This window comes from Pieris rapae, chromosome 13 (genome assembly GCF_905147795.1).
Source record: "Pieris rapae chromosome 13, ilPieRapa1.1, whole genome shotgun sequence".
Lineage (NCBI taxonomy): Eukaryota > Metazoa > Arthropoda > Insecta > Lepidoptera > Pieridae > Pieris > Pieris rapae.
The window spans coordinates 7,060,363-7,077,854 of record NC_059521.1 but is presented as its reverse complement, the minus strand read 5'-3'; the positions used below and the strand labels follow the sequence as shown (position 1 = coordinate 7,077,854).

At 31.4% G+C, this 17,492-nt stretch overlaps 1 protein-coding gene across 1 annotated transcript; it reads right to left on the bottom strand.

Moving 5' to 3' along the window:
* Positions 1–3,899: 3,899 nt before the first annotated feature.
* On the bottom strand, positions 3,900–17,464 carry LOC111004200 (sodium-dependent nutrient amino acid transporter 1). The gene is made up of 14 exons (XM_022275104.2): positions 17,341–17,464; positions 14,957–15,037; positions 13,110–13,380; positions 12,481–12,694; positions 11,675–11,718; positions 11,092–11,239; positions 10,673–10,751; positions 9,389–9,492; positions 8,855–9,041; positions 7,865–8,041; positions 7,285–7,384; positions 5,967–6,146; positions 4,941–5,035; positions 3,900–4,480 (listed from the first exon to the last, which is right to left on the bottom strand). Exons 1-14 carry the CDS (start codon positions 17,341–17,343, stop codon positions 4,310–4,312), a joined length of 1,854 nt encoding a protein of 617 aa, XP_022130796.2. The 5' UTR covers positions 17,344–17,464; the 3' UTR covers positions 3,900–4,309.
* Between the last annotated feature and the right edge of the window lie 28 nt (positions 17,465–17,492).

Below are 17,492 nucleotides of genomic sequence, written 5' to 3'. Positions count from 1 at the left end.
ACACAAAAATACATATTATATACATATACAATAGAACAATAACAATGAATCTATTGTAGCAATATAATAACAAAATAATTCCGCTCCCGAAAAAGTCTTATTCCGTAATTAGTGCGCCAAAAAATGGTAACTTGCTCGCCTAGTGGCACGACTGCTAATGTCTTTTCTTGCTGGTATAGTTAAATTAATATGGACACTGATGTGTAAGACTTTGTGAAATAGAAATTTTAGATGTCTATGGAATGTATGTTTTGGCACGGATGTTGCTTTTAAGGGATAAATGCCATTAAAGTTAATTAAACTAAGCAACAATACCTTTTGCTATTTTTAGAAGTTAGTAAAAAAATAAAAATCTTAAACCCGCTTCGCATGGGAAACCGTGACACGTAAACCTTGAAAAAATAAAAATTATTAATTAATATACCTAAACTTTATGAATCATTATAGATTATTGGTGAAACAGCAAAATTCTGTGCAGTAATTTTAATATTTATCGTAAAAAGACAGACAGATAGACGCGGCGTAATAATTCTTTTTAGATAATATAAACATACAGTATGCTGTCGGTGAATTTTTTGTATGCATTATCAAGGGTCTTAGTTTCTAGTTAAGGCAGCGTCCGGATTAGCGTTAATTTTTTTATTCGTGTATAGGGTATGACACATAAAACCTTAAAATCTCTATGTAAATTTTTTTATCGTCCGAATTCTGCAAATTTTGAATAGTTAATAATCATAACAAAAGCTAGAAATAAAAGTATTTATAATGAGGGCATTTCCAACGATAAAGTTAATGCTTGGTCACTTATAGATACTTAAATTTTATCGTTAATAATAAGACTTTGATATTATTGATTTTAATCGCATTAAATTATATTTTGATATGTAATTAAAGAAGCATATAATTCACGGTCACGAAGAAATATTAGATAAGCGTGGCAACACATGTGTATATATAGGATGGGCGCTCGATAAATGTAGCGTATAGCATTTGACTCTTTGAGTCAACAAAGAGTCTATATGTTCTTGTTTATGACTGTTATACTAGGACATACTTAAATAATACATAGACAAATAGCAAAGATACATTTCATTGGTTTATGATCAAGAGAAGTACTTCGATTTGACTCTGACGTGATTCTTTGTTTGTTTACCATAAATTATCAACGCCAATATTTTTTTCGCTGGTGTAGATTAATTAATCCTGCCTATGTATCATACATACATACAAGGCGACGATACTTTGAAATGTTTCATGAGATATTTCAGTATTAACTGATCATGATTTCAGTAATATCTGGAAACAATAATCAGATTTCACATGAACATTTCTTAATGTAGGTACGAGGGCTGTTCAATAAATAGGGATAATGAAACTTCATGGCGACGAACAATAAAATAAATTCTGGCTGGCGTAGCCCAGACATTATATATAATAATAAATTAACAAAAGCAATCAATTCTATTTTTTTTAAATGGATTAAATTGGAGTTCGTGCCGTAATATAATATCTCTGCTGAATTTTTTTACTATGGAGCTGATAAATCAAAACTTGAGCGCCTTTAGTTTAATACTTCTCTTTATTCTACGATTTCGTGTTTGTATTTGAGAAAGAATTTCCTCAACGACGACCTCTGCACGGAATGCCCTACATGGGTAGTGACTGAACAGATCATTAGAAAATGATGAAATGATTGTCTTGCGAGGCTGGCCTAGTATATGTTATATAGCTAAAGAAATATAGATTTTTATACAATCAATTGGGTATAAGAAAGTGTACTATGTGGTTCACACTGAATTTTTGTAGAACTGGTCAGTAGGAAGCATTGCTAATTAAAACTTTATTTTTTATTTCAATTTTAGAACTCTTTGATAACCTAATATATTGCATTCATTTGTCAAATCGGCAAAACTAAAACTTGTTGCTCAGTAAACACACAGCCCGGCTGCGATTAGCATTTTATTTATTTATTTAATTTATTTATATATACATTCTAAAACAATGTGTATGCCTAAAAAATACAAGGAAATATGACATCACAAATTTAACACACTTACACATACACATCAATTACATTAGAACTTAAATTATATCAAAAGAAAAACTAAAGAAATGGCCACAAAATAAACAAAAAACAAATTACTAATATTAACTAATAATATAAATAAAAACTAAAAATATTTGTTTAAGCGTGGACGTAGCAATCTCAATTATGATCCGCTTGAGGGACGTCCTTTAACGACTACTTTTTTATATATTTTTATTTTTTATTATTTTATCAAAACATGGTCAACCATGAGAATTTTAGCTTGAGAGAAAAGATATACACATTTTATTAAACTATAAGGTACATAAAAAGTAAAACCTTTTAATATAATTAGTCATAATCTTTTTAACATCCCTACACTGGCCTACTGTTTAATGATTTTTCAGAGATGGACTTTTGGAGGAATACTTGAAAATATTTCAATATTATAAATTCATAATCTTTTGCGTGGTTCAAAGATTTCAGACTTATTCCAAGGTTTAGCCGATACTGATAACATTCAATATACCCATATAACATTAGATAAAAACATATCCTTTGCCTTGGTCGCAGTTGTTCAGCTATATTATCTATAAAATTTAATTTAATATGTTCAGACATATTCTAAAATAATTTCTTAGAATATAATCATCGCCATGATAATTATCGCCAAATTGAATACTAAGCAGTAGATATATATTATCAAATGATTATTTCTATAATCTTATTTTATATATTCTTTGACGAAATTTATTATAATTATCATAATGTCTGTAAGTGTAAACAAGTACCTAATGGTTACTTGCATGATAATTATCGTGGATTGGATAACGCTATGTGTTATCAAATAATCTTTTATATATTATTACCTTTATCGTTTCCTTATCTCTTTCAAATCGTAATTAATTTTAGTCATGTTAAGGTTATCCCCATGTTGGGTGTTAATGTAAGGGATTCACATCAGGGATTCTTGGGGGATCACATGAGCTTTACGACGCCTACGCCTCCTGCTTAGATATCTATAATCTTTATATTTGGAGAATTTTCTAATAAAAAAAATTATATTCACAATCAAAACGTGAACTAACTAGGTTTTTTTTCTGAAAACATGAAGGATTTAAATAGTTCTATAAAGTTCTAATATAGATTCATTCATGTTGTTTTTTTTTGAAACATTTTGAAAGTTATTCATTACATTCTCTCGGTCAACACCCTCTGTCTTCTTTGCCGATGAGTAGGGATGCCAACAGGTTCGAATTTAATGACGTGGAATAAGTGATACCATGATGAACTTATGTTCCAAAATAAACGTATTTTATTTTTATTTATTTATTATTAAAGTAATTTTAATCTTAGTTTCGTTTATGAATAAGTTAAACTAGTCTAAAAGTATGTACTTACTAAAATCAATCAATCAATCAATCAAAATTTATTTATTCAGTTTAGATGCGACTTAAGGCATGCTTATGAATGTCAAAAACGTTTACAAAATTCGCGAAAGAGCAAAACTACGCCATGCGTTCGCAAGACTACCAGGAGGTCTTGTTCTGAGAAGAACGGGCAAGAACTACTTACTACTACTACTACTAAAACTTTACAAAATACCTTTAATTTTATGTTTGACCCTTTTGATTAAAAAAAATATATTAAAAGGTGTTGACGAAGAATTATTTAATGGAAAATGTTTTTTAGGATTGAAATCGTACCCGACCGATTGAAGTCAAATTTGCTTGCGATCGTAGCAAAAACCTTTTTATGTAGTTCAATGTTGTTTTGTTATGGTTATATGTATAACATTGAACTAACCCTACAAACCATAACAGAAGATTACATTGAAATTAAGCCCCAATAAAAATAAAAATAAATAATTCACTTTAAATTAATTTTATTTTTATTTAAAATATTTACACAGCTTTATATAAACTTAATATAAAATATTTTGTCTTAAACCTATTTACCTTACGCGTACGGCTTTTAAAAAATCGATTTCTATAAGATTATACAAAATCCTGATCATACAAATGTGTAGTGAGAAACTTTTAATTTGTCAAACACTTCATAAAAATAATATAATTTTTAATTCGAAAGCAATTACTTCAAATTTACAAAATCTGATTTGATTAAAAACTACTCACTTGTCCCGTACCTACAAGTAGGCACTATGATATCAGAATCACTATGAGATCAGAATGCAAAACTTCATAAGATCTGAAGCAACCTTTTAAATAATAAAATAAAAAGATTGATCCCGGACCCTCCTTCATAACTAAATAATTGAAAATTTTATGACCTCTTGTAGCCTCCCCATAAACTAAGCCACAAATGTTTCAGTCTTGAAGTATTTTGTAGTTCTCTTGCGTCCTTAGCATCATTTTTAAACGCTTGCCATTCCCGATGTAAAGCTGCGCCTCTTGGTCCCCATGTATCCTTTGGGCCGAATGCCTTCTTTAAAGTCTGAAATATATTTAGATTATTAATAAACCAAAATCTAGGTCGTACAGTAAAACTAAAAATATGGTTATACAAATCGATGATTTCGACTTTATGGTAGTCTGGATTTCTTGAGTAAATACTATATCTACTATTGGTTTATTGAAGATAGAAGTAGCAAGAGCTATTCTACTCTTACACTGCCTAGAGTACACTTTCTTGCTAAGGGCAAAACCCGGTTACGTTGTCTGCTGTCATAGATCTTCACTCAAATGTTAATCTGCTCGCAAGAGCTGTCAATGTGAACTTTATACTGACTTTTTTTTGTCTTTTTTATAGAACGGCGTTAGTCAGTTAAGTTAGTTAGTCAGTTATGTTAGTTAGTCAGTTATGTTAGTTAGTCAGTTAACTTAGTTAGTCAGCAGATGGAAGGCGATAGAAATCATACTTCGATTTAATCTTAAAATAAAATCAGGAAACTTACCAAAATAAAGTCACCAGTGTTATTCTTCAACATGGCGACGACCATAAAACCTAGTACGAAGAATATCCCCGCACCTAGCAACAAGTAGCCAGCAACTGTAACAAAACAATTGAAATTAACAAAAAACTCGGAATAATATGAATTCTAAATTATATAATCCAAAATGATATATCACGCAGTCAGGTTTCACAATAAAACAAATAATTATTTTTGAACTATTAGTAATTTAGTCGATTTACCAAACAAACTACAAAGTAGGTGTATTGAAGTATACATTTTATGTCAATGCTAACAAATTACATTTTAAAATAAAATAATATTAAATTAAAATTAAGGTAATTTTTTTTTTTAATACAGTTGCTCAAAAAGTGGCGTATTGCAGGGAAGTATAGCGTTCGTATTACACTCGTGCTTTTTCTTTACTATTCCGCACTCGTGTGTTCTCTTTCCCAACTGTCAATACAATGTCTATTAAAAAGAAAAAACCAACCACGAAGTTTTTACTAAAAATGTCACAGAAGATTTTATGGATTCATGCAAATATTAATATACTTGGCTGTATGGGCATAGTTCCCTTTGCCTACCTAGAATGGGGAAATAAAATAAAAAAAATCTATAAATCTATTATTTTACGGTTGGCGCTATTTTCCAAAAATGTTCTTGCGAGTTGCATAAAATGAGTAATTTCGACGATATTTTATTTCACACCACCCGACCTGAGTATGCAGGACACAATGCTTCGGAGAACATTTTACCGGAAACGTAAAAGTCGCTACATTTCTACGTACAACGAATTTATTGCATGGAGAGAAGAGAAAAAAAAACAAATAATTTTATTAAATTGCTTAAATTTTTCGCAACTGTATTAAAAATAGTTGTTCAGTACACGTGCGGAACCGTCATTGCAACTTGTTCCGATTGTCAACCCTCACCTTCGTCTGCGCCTCGGCTCCGGTAGACATTCGTCGGAACACTTTGCAATGACAGGCTTTCCGCGCTTGTAAATTAATATACTATATTACTCACCATGCGCCGGTGTTGTATAGTAATAAAATCCGCCAAAGACGAGTGCTTCAACTGTCACAAGAGCGTATACGAAGACGACGATCATAACAGCTGGTGTGATGAAACCCCAACAGAATCGCCAGTATATTGAAGATCTCATACCTGACATAAACTCTATATCCAGACATAGGTTTTCTAAGCCTGAAAAAGCAATTGATTTTTGTCAAACGTGGGTAACACTGAAAATGTTTAGAAACATTTCTAATGAAAGCTTTTTTGTAATTTCAATTTTAGAACTCTTTGGTAACCTAATGTAGTATATTTCATTCATTTGTTTTTGTATATTGGCGTCAAATCTAAAACTTTTGTTATTATGACTTTCATTGTGGGCTTACTCAACAACAAAACTATGATACTATGGCTGCGATTAGCATTTCTCGTGTTGCTATATATTTGGTTTAACGATCTCAATGATGATCCGCATGAGGGACGTTTTTTAACAGCGAGTACTGAAGATATCAGTGCTGTGCGACGCATGATCGAGAAAGATAAGAGAGGCACCTATCAGCAGATACAAGGACAGCAGGACAAGCCTAGGCATTGGTGTAAGTCAAGTTCAAAAAATATTACACGAATTTGATTTATTCCCAATAACTAAAGAGAAAATTCTAGGTATTCGCTTTACGAGACCAGAAGATGCGGTAAAAGGGTACGAAAATGCTGCTTTTCTCAGTGGTTCCATCGAATGCGACGATGTGTAGAGAGAAACGTAGATTACTTATAAAAGCAGTAAAATTATTGGCAACCTTCGACATTAAGCTTTATTTTCTAAACACTTTCAGTGTTACCTAGGTATACATGTCTGACTATAGACATTATTTTTTTAAAGGTATACAGAACTTAAAATATTAAAAAAAAATTAAAAGGTATACAGGATTTAAAAAAATGTAGGAAACAATTATATATATACATATTAGATATATATACATGTACCATGTATTATATATATGTTTATATATAAATTTTACATAAAAAAAGACTTGAAAAAAGGAGGAAAAATTCCTTTGTTTACTACACACGCAAACAGATTGAATTTGTGTTAATTATGTTACAATATTGCGTCAGGAACGACATTGAAGATAAAACTGATAGGTGTAAACTATGATCTATTAAGTTCGGCTTAAATTATAAACGGCGTGGAAATTTACAGATTAGGCGAAAATTGTTGCTCAAAACATTCATGGTATATTAATATTTATCTGCATCTTAGATGAACATTATGTTGTAACCTCTAAGGTTAAAAACTTTACTGTTGTTTCAAAAAAACAAATATTATTACCGTATATCCAAAATACGCCGACAGCTTCCACAATACCACAGAAAAGGATTAAGAACGTGCCACCGTAATGATCCACCAGCTCCAAAAGGAACTGACCACCCTGAAAGCAAACTCGAATTAAATATCGTCCTTTTAGCCTTAAAAGGCACATTAAAACGATGATTTTATCAACTGCGACAGATTTGCCATTATAACTTTGGCAGGCTACACGTAGGCGAAACAGATAGTTCTGATATTGTTTTGTTATAAACAAGTATATTATATATGTGGCCTAATAAGGTAGTAGATATAATTTAAACAAAATCAATTAAATTGAATAAGAGTAATCTGGACTCAATAATCAAATATTACGTAAGCAATATGCAATTTTCTGGTGTTAACGTAAGCACCAAACAAAAAAATCAAAATCAGGGTTTTTAGTCAATATTTTTTTAAGGAAAAATCCCTTTTAAAACTGACTGAGAGCGTCACGGACTGTTTTTCGGTGCCAATCAGTTGAGACTCATGTTTTAAAGAAATTGAATTATCAATTACGCGATGCTGGCCTCACTTATTATGCATATTATGGAACTTTACTTACGGGTGTTGTATAAATAAGGCCGACAGCGAAGCCACCAGTGCACGATATAGCTGACATATAGACAACGGGTACACGGGGAAAGGCGTCCATCAATAACGTATTAACAACTGATAGTAGAGCTACGGCTGAGCCCACTCCAAGAACGGTCATCATAAGGAAAAATAGTATCGAGAATAACTGAAAATAAAACATTAACGTTGAGAAAAAAAAAGCTTTAAACGAGAGATATGTTATTATATTATATATATATATACTCGCGGATCCGACAGACGTTGTCCTGTCTACACGTCTTTAATTTCAAAATTTCAATTTTTAATAAGCCATTTTGATGAAAATTATTATTCAAATGTTATGACAATATCTAACGATCCAGCACATGGTCACACACGATATAACACAATGATAACAAAACTTTTTTTAAATTTCGGGATAGACTAAAATTTAAATTCGAATATTATTTAAAATTTGACACTGCGATGGTAGCGCCGTCTGTCGGATCCAATGTAAAACATTCCAAAATCAACAACAACTAATAAATTGAAAATTAATTAAAAAAACATTGTCCAGCGGACAAAATTGTGAATCTAAACCATTCCCAGATCCCCTTGAACACACACAAAAAATTTCGTCTAAATCGGTCCAGTCGTTTAGGAGGAGTTCAGTCACATACACACGCACACAAGAAATATATATATTAAGATATATACGGCGCTATAACATTTTTAGGTCTGGGCTTCAGATTTCTGTATCTGTTCTTTTCTATAGTCATTTCTATTATGCAAGTAGGTGATCAACCCTCTGTCGATGTTTTCCTTCCTGAACGAGCGAGTGTTCAATGCGCCAATGCAAATGCACATACCTAGATGGAAAGTCTATTGGTGCACAGACGGGAATTGGACCTACGACCTCAGGGATGACAAAAGCATGTAGAAACCACTGTATTGCTAACGTAAGTTATAATATGTATAATACTGGTATCATTAATATTACCTGAGGCTGAAATGTCTTGGTAATAGCATCAGGATATGACACGAATGCGAGACCAGTACCTCCAGAACCGATTACTTCGCCAACATCTTTATCAAGGACGTAAGCCAAGTTGCCCAAAATACCGAAAATTGTAATACCTGACAGCAGACTTGTAAACGTATCTAACGTTGTCACTATCATGGCATCCCTAAAAATAAACCCGGTTCATAAAAAATAGGTAAATAATAAAAACTAGCTAAATTTCTATGCTTGTACAATTATTTCATTTCAAATCAGCGTAAATGCCTTGTTACTTTGTATTTTCAAATTGTAATATTTTATAAACTAAGACTTTAAAGCAATTTCAAATTAATTTTAGAAACATAAATGACTAAAGTATCAGTAAAGTACTAATACTACGTAAATATTAGAAGTTGTATTGACATATTCATAGACGTAACCAGCTCGTTTTAGCCTAAATGTTTTCTTGACTTTATTTGTGATTGTCCTTATACAATAAATCTTCTACGTCTAATAATTTCTTCCGCTACTGACCTGTATACATTTTGTCTAAAGTTGTTATATGATGAGAACATAATGATGGTTCCGGTGCATACGGAGAGTGAAAAGAAGACTTGAGTTACGGCGGCATACCATACCTGAAAATGGATTGCAAGATACATATTTAAATAAAATATTTAACATAAGCGCAAATATTATTAAGACAACTCAATTTTACGAGTGCTTTTCTGCCATCGTTTTGAGCCAATGTTGTCCTAATTCGTGGTTTGCGAAACTTGCTCGTTCCTTAGCAGTTACAAATGACCAGATATATTACTATTTGACATTATGATTAATTAAAGTCTCTATTGGCGCGAATATGATATTTGGGATATTCTGGTGGACTTTTACAAACATGTTGAATTTTATCCCTAGTGTGTGAGTTTTCAATGTTTCTTAGCTAACATACCGCGACCCTAAGTTTCTGATAAAATACATAACTTTTTTAAAATAATTATATGACTTTCCGACTACATTTTCTTATTAGAATGAACAATATTATTGTACATTACTTTCAAAGCAAGATGTCAATATTACTTAATATGATTATTATTAAAACAATTATATGAGACAAGATCACGCCTCATCTGTCATCTCCTATATTTTATGTAAATATCTATATAATATATGTAATATATTGTGTTAATATGAATTACTGTTTATTTATGTTATTTATTTACATTTATTATTCGAACATACTTATTCCACATATATGTTCAGAATCTGTGTTTACTTTTCAAAGCCATCTATTAAAATATCACTTATTGCATGGCCAAACATTTCTTTAGTTTTAAAACATACCTTATTAATTAGAGTTAGAGACTGATTTAAGAAAACAGAACAGAAGAAGTTATTCTGTAGCCTCAAACTCAAACTCACTTTATTCATATAGGTAACCAAGTAACACTTATGCACGTCAACAAAAAATATTTAAATTCTTTAGAAATTTCATTTACTACCAGTTCGCAAGTCAAAGGCGTTGCGCGGGTAAGAAGTGGCAAGAAACTCAGTACCACACTTTCCGATTATGTCTTAAGGCATTAATTTAATATATTTAAATAATATAATATTTATTGACTAAGCACTAGAAAATTTGTCTTTGTTCGTGTTAAATTATATTCAATATGCTATATAAAATATAGCATATTGAATATAATTTAGTGGTACGTTACAGCGTAAAAAAACAATTTAGTGGTACGTTACAGCGTAAAAAAAACAAACTTATATTGTCATATTCATACGAAGTAGGACGAGAATTTAAACAAATATAGATCTCACCTTGAGTTCTAAAATTTTATCCCATTGCGGTGTTATAAAGAACAGTATTCCGTCGCTTGCTCCAGGTAGTATAACAGTGCTGAAAATTGAAATAAATATTTATTTATACGATAATTTATGATGTGGAATGAGGGTCCTACACTGCCTCAATTTATATAATATACATTCATTATATAAGTCAAATCAAATCGCACGACTCACCGAGAGTCGACGTAAATGATATTTCTGTCATTGTTTGGCCCTATTCATAATTGGTTAGTTGAAGATATTAATTAATGATTAAAAACAAAACACATGTTTGATATTCGTAGTGATACTAGTCCCACAATAGGTTACGCTGTGTTGTGTGTGACTCAATCTTCTGTGGTTTTGATTTAAAAATGGTTTTCAAAGAATTTGAATTTTAATCATGTACTTACGTTATCATCAAAACGATCATGACTACATAGGGGAACAACGCGAGGAAGTACGCAGCTTTTCCAGAGCTTTTCACTCCTCTTGATACGATAAGGAAAATTATAAACCAAGATGCTAGCAGACATAAGACCAGATACCAAATCGGCATACCTGTAATTAAAGGTCAATATACATATGTTTAAGGATTGAAAATTCAGGGTTATATTTATTTACTAATGTTGTATCATAAAAAAAATTATCTAAAAATAAATATGGGTTGGATTACCCTTAACATTTAGGGGGATGAAAAATAGATGTTGTCCGATCCTTAGACCTACCCAATATGCACACAAAATTTCATGAGAATCGGGATATTGTGTGGGAAACCGTTTCGGAGGAGTTTAACCACAAACACCGCGACACGAGAATTTTATATATATGATATTGTCAGATATAAAGCAAGCGACTTTCAAAAGACCCTACCCACTTAATTAACGTAAGTTCCGCTCCCGAAAAAGTCTTATTCAATGGAAATATATGCGGCTCAACGTTTTCACATTAATTATAGTAATTAGAGTACTAACGTTAAAGTTTTCATGTTCTTACCAATTCCATTATCAATGTCGTCGCTTCTTTGCAAAACAGTTTTTCTGAAACGAAAAATATTTTATTTAGATACGTATAGTATGATTAATAAACTTATCGCAATTAATTACTATTATTGTAAAGATTAGATTGTATGTAATCCGCATCTGGCTCCTAAATCTTTTATATATATTTTCACACGCTACTAGTGTTCACTTAAATTTTAATAAAAAAATATAATAGATTTCTTTTTTTTAGCGGTAATCCCGGTATGCAGTAAGGGAAAATTTGTATTTAATTCTTTAGGCGAGAAGGAAAGATATGTTCGTTTCATTACAATGTTTTCCGTTACCGTTTGAGCAAGTTAATTACCGAGTCAGAATAATTCCTTCTCCAGCCAGGAGGAAAAAATCTCAGAGTTGATTATAAAGGGTTAGTTTAAGGTAATAGCTTCAAATTTGCTGAAAAATATTGGTTTTACATGATGCTAGAGGGCAGAATAGGTGGGACTCCCGTATTTAAACACCACGTTAATAAAATTTAAGGGTAACTCGCCTTAAGTTAGTATAAATCATAAGCGTAGATACATGGGCAATACGGATAGTCAACAGAGTTTCTATTGAGGTGGGCCTATTTGTACACTGGCTGAGTTCACAAGAGTTGCTTGCTATATTGTTAGTTATGGATAGATAGATTTAGGAATATAAGTTTAATTTTTTAATGTAGTGTAATAGTTGGTGTGGGAGTTATTTTGGAATTCTATCGTATAAGTTGTTACTGTTAAGATAGAAAAATGTAGTGAAATAAATAAATAAATGTTAACTTACACAAAATATAATTCAGCACTGCTAGTTCCATTTTCGGTGGTATTGAGATTTTCAGTTTGTCCCGAAGGAACACAGTTATCCCACTCTGGCTGGCAGACAGCCCATGGTAATGTCGACGTGAAACTCATAGACAGGTAATACAAGCAAAGCCCTATGATAAGCACATAGTATGATAGAATGCAACTAGATCCAAGTGCTTGCGCATATCCGGTACCTGAAATTTACAATATTTTATACAACACTAAATACATTCTATACGAGTAAGTTGATTTTTTTTTTGAAAAAATTCGTTACTCTTCTCTATTATTATTCAGAACACATTAGATAACTTTTGTCCGGTGAATGCTATTTCGATAGAAATACCAAATTATGAAGCTAAAACCCATGTTTAGTGTATTTAAAAATGTATGGAACAATCAAATCAAACCAAAAATCATTTATTCATAATGTACACTTATGAACGTCAAAAAAAGAATTATACATTAAATGCTTCTAATTTTACATTTACTGCCAGTTCTCAAATCAAGGGTGTAGAACGGAAGAGAAGAACTGGCCATAAACTCTTCGCCACTCTTTCAATAAAAAAAAATTACAGTTTTTTTCTTTTACACAACGTTTGTAAGGATTACCTTTCATTGCCGGTGCCAACGACCAAACTTTAACAGAGTTTCTAGAGCTGAATTGTCCCAAAACACACTCCAGATAGTACATAGGTTTTCCAATCAGAAGGAGGACGATAATATAAGGTATCAGGAAAGCTCCACCTCCATTTTGGTACGCGATAAAGGGGAAACGCCACACGTTGCCAAGTCCCACGGAGGTGGCAATGCAGGACATGAGGAACTCAATTTGGTTACCCCAAGCTGCCCGCTCGGGTTCATCCTCCTCAACATCTTTAACCTGGCAGAAACATAATCAACTAAATTAAGTTCTAATCCTAAGTAATCCCACTATAAAAAATTTTTTTGACCCGTATTCATTGATGCGCAAATCTATACTTATATTATCGTAACTGTATAAATTCAAAATATATTGGAGCGATAATAACAATTCTTTTACATTAATTTCTGAATAAAATATGTTACATTTATTTGCAAATTTAAAAAAAAATTCGCTAAGTAAAACCGGCCTGTGTCAGCAGCGAATTTAAGGTGTGCAGATATCGTTTATTGGAGGAATTCTTGCGTCATTAATCGCTTTTGATTGATTCTTTAAAGAATATTTTTCTTAACTAGACTTTTAACTATGTATAAAATTAACAGGTTTGATATGCTGTTTATGTTTTAAAATAACATATATGTTATATACATCTAATACGCATATCTTTCTGCTATAATACCTTGGAAAGGAATAGATATTGTTAACCTCGATTAGGTATTATTAAAATGATATTGAATTATGATATACATTCTTAAAAACGTTATCGTATCTTTGTTTTCGATACATTAAAATGTCATCCACTTCTGATTTTACCAATCGCGGCTGAATTGATACGTTTCATTTATAGCCTTTTATTTTGAGGGGGTTAGCGGGATGTTTTTAAAGTCGCAGTATAGGTATACCGGCACACAAATCGGGCAAGTCCAGGTTTGTTAGATAGGTAATCGGGCGCGGTGGTGTGGCATTTCATTTTTGAATTTTACTTTTGTTTGTTGAATTATTTGAAGTAACGAACGCTGGAGTAATGCTGAAAAATAGTGGGTATGATTTTGACCTTCGTCAGATCGGAAAAATAAGAAATATTATGAAATCTGAATCTAACCGTCTCCAGCTTTGAAGACCCCAACAGTCTAACTAAAGCGAATAAATGGGGGTTTATAATAAAGTTGTTGATATGATACAGAAGCCTTGGACGTCTTTAGGGGTTGTTAATTTTTAATCTTTAATCTTTGACAGGGTATAAAGTTTTTTTTTAAATATTTACGGGAAATATTTGCTCCAATACCATATGCGCACATGTTTAGTATAAAAAGAAGAACCCATTGGGAGCCCTTATTTTTATTTATCACTGTGTCATGGCACTAGGTTATAAATATAGAATATATATATATTCTACAAATGCACCTCTATATCGGTGTTAAACGGTTAATTTATTTTAGACAAGAGTCACACTAACTGATATTCGTGACATTAATGTTTTATTCACATGTCAATAACCCCTAGGATAAAAGACAAAACAAAAACAATTTTATTAATCCATTTCTTTGTATAGGATTATAGGATTTAAAACCTTATAAAATTCAAATCTAAGGTATGTTTATTAACAAATTGACTCGATACTGATAAGGGCTCAAACGTGCTATGTGCAGCCAATAGGTGTTAAATGTTATTTATTATGAATAGTTTCAGTTAGGAGTATCTACGAACTCCAGGAGACTCTTTAACGTTACCTTTTAGCCCAGGCAAAAACCTTAAAAATCTGATAGGAAAGATTTTATACGAAATAATAAAATTTTAAAAATGATGTGCGCCTTACCTTATTTTGTTCGTTTTTGGGTGGGTCATTTCCCGCTTTGCTAAAGCCATCATTATCAAATCCAACCTTATTCGATTCCATCTGAAAACATTAATTTCATTTATTAGCCCTAAGTATGTCTCTGTTTTTTATAACTTTAAACATTAGCAGTACGAATAAAAGGCACATCCATTGTTTTAAATTTCGTCTTTTAATACCAATTTTTTGATGAAAACTTATCATATTGCTCAAGCATAAATATAATTTTTTTTATGTCAAGCTAGCCAAACTGCGTATTTAAATTTGCGTTATCCCTGTTTTTAATGAATTCTGTTCTGTACGCCATTCGGAGAAGAGTCCTTAAACGCATAAATATAAATCATGTAAACAAACATTCAAATTCCTAGATTGTTATAAATTTAACAATCTAGGAATGTGATTTGTTTTGATGATGACTTCTTTAGAATTATAATAAGGACAGCATTGATTTACATGTCATATAAACGCGGTCAGCTTTTTTTGAAAGGTCTGCTAGGGACCGTTTGTAGACAAACCTTAAATTATTTTTAGAAACTGCTTCGAGGAAATCATACTAAATATTAAGCATAACACGATGTCGATTTTGAAGAATATAACATGGATCTTACAACTACTTAATACAACTACCAACAGACCCGACAGACGTTGTGCTGAAGTTACGATATTTATACCACATTTTTTTATTAGAAGAAAAGATAAATTGTATCAGTGAATTTTATAAATTAAATATAAAGAAATAAAATTAGCAGGTATTGCCTACGCTTGGTTTTCATTGCCACGTGATAAAACTATATAGTATAATAAAAGGTTGTCAGGAATTTCTGAACCAAAACCTATCAAAGATAACAAAATCAGCATTATTTACATAATTTTACGAAGATTACGTTAATTTATTTTCTATATCACGCTTTCGTCTGCGATTTTTTTAAATAATTTCTTTTTCATTTATTCAGTTTAGATGCGTCTTAGGGCATGCTTATGAATGTCAAAAACGTTTACAAAATTCGCGAAAGAGCAAAACTACGCCATCCGTTCGCAAAACTACCAGGAGGCCTTGTTCTGAGAAGAACGGGCAAGAAACTCAGCAAGTTTTATGTATACCAGACGTAAAATTTTAACACGCATTAAAGTTATTGCTTATCTTTGCAAAACTTACTAAAAAACTACTTTCTCTTTTTTTTTTATTCTTCTTATTATTTAAGTGTTAACTTTACGAATATTTATTATTTAAATTAATCAAAATGAAATAGACAAAACTATACACATGTATGCATGTATTTGTTGGTGTAACTTAATCTCTTTCAAATTATTAAATATATACATTTTTAATCTAACAAGCATCTCTTAGCGCATGCGTTGAAAATCCCTCAAATCTAATCAACATGTATTTATTATACAAAATCCATTATTATCAAACTTTGTACTTTAATATTTTTATCCCCGATAAGCAAATTACATTACTAGCTAACAATGTCATTTATTACGTTCTTATCAGATATAAAAAATAATTTATTGTGACCGGCTGTATATAAACTTCTGTGTGTGTGTGTTTGTAATTAAACTCCTTCTAAACGGCTGGACTGATTTTGTTATATTTTTGTTTTTGTTCAAGTGCATTCAAGTAAAGTTTTTATCTAGTTGATTTTAAATTGAATTTTGTATTTAAGACGCGTGTACAGGAAAACGTCTGTCGGGTCAGCTGGTAGTTTTATTGTTTAAAATTTGACGTAAGATCCATGTTATATTTTGTAAAATATATTCCATAGACATCGTCTTACGGCTAGATAGTATGAGTTATCCTCGAAGCAGTTTAAAAAAAATTATTTGTTTGTCTACGAACGGTGTAGCACGAGGTAGCAAGAACCATAAAAAAAAACAAACAAACAAGCTTTCTTTTCAAAATCAGACGGGTATCGGTCATACTGTTTGAATGATATGTCAATCAATACTGTCTTTATTATACATTTCGAAGTTCCTTGGAAATGTTTTTTATGAATCTATAATATTACCTACTTTAATATTTGTTAACAAATAGCATTCTATAATTACATTTCTAAAGGTACAATGAAGGCTTTGTTTTGTCGTTAAACACTAATTATTCCATGACACGGCTTGGTTTAGCATTATGTGGCTCGCATATTACGTGACATTATGTATAACAAGTATATACAATTCAACGGTCACTCTAATTTCCTCCAAGAAGGTATAACCGAAATCGGAAACATGTTAAGCTTTATATTAAAACCATAATATAAACTCGTCACTTACACAATTCACACACCAAATGAACGAAACTAGACTAAAACTACCAATTTCTGAATTAAACGAATTTAGAAACCATAAAACAATTAACACCATTATCTTACCATTTGATTTTTACGTATCACTATCTATATATTTGTGTATTGCGGTTGAAGGAACGACACACTAAATGAAAGCGTTATATTTTGTCCTTATATAATTAGGCTTCAGTTATCTATATGCGACGGAGCATATCGTCATGGTAAGGGCAAGACAT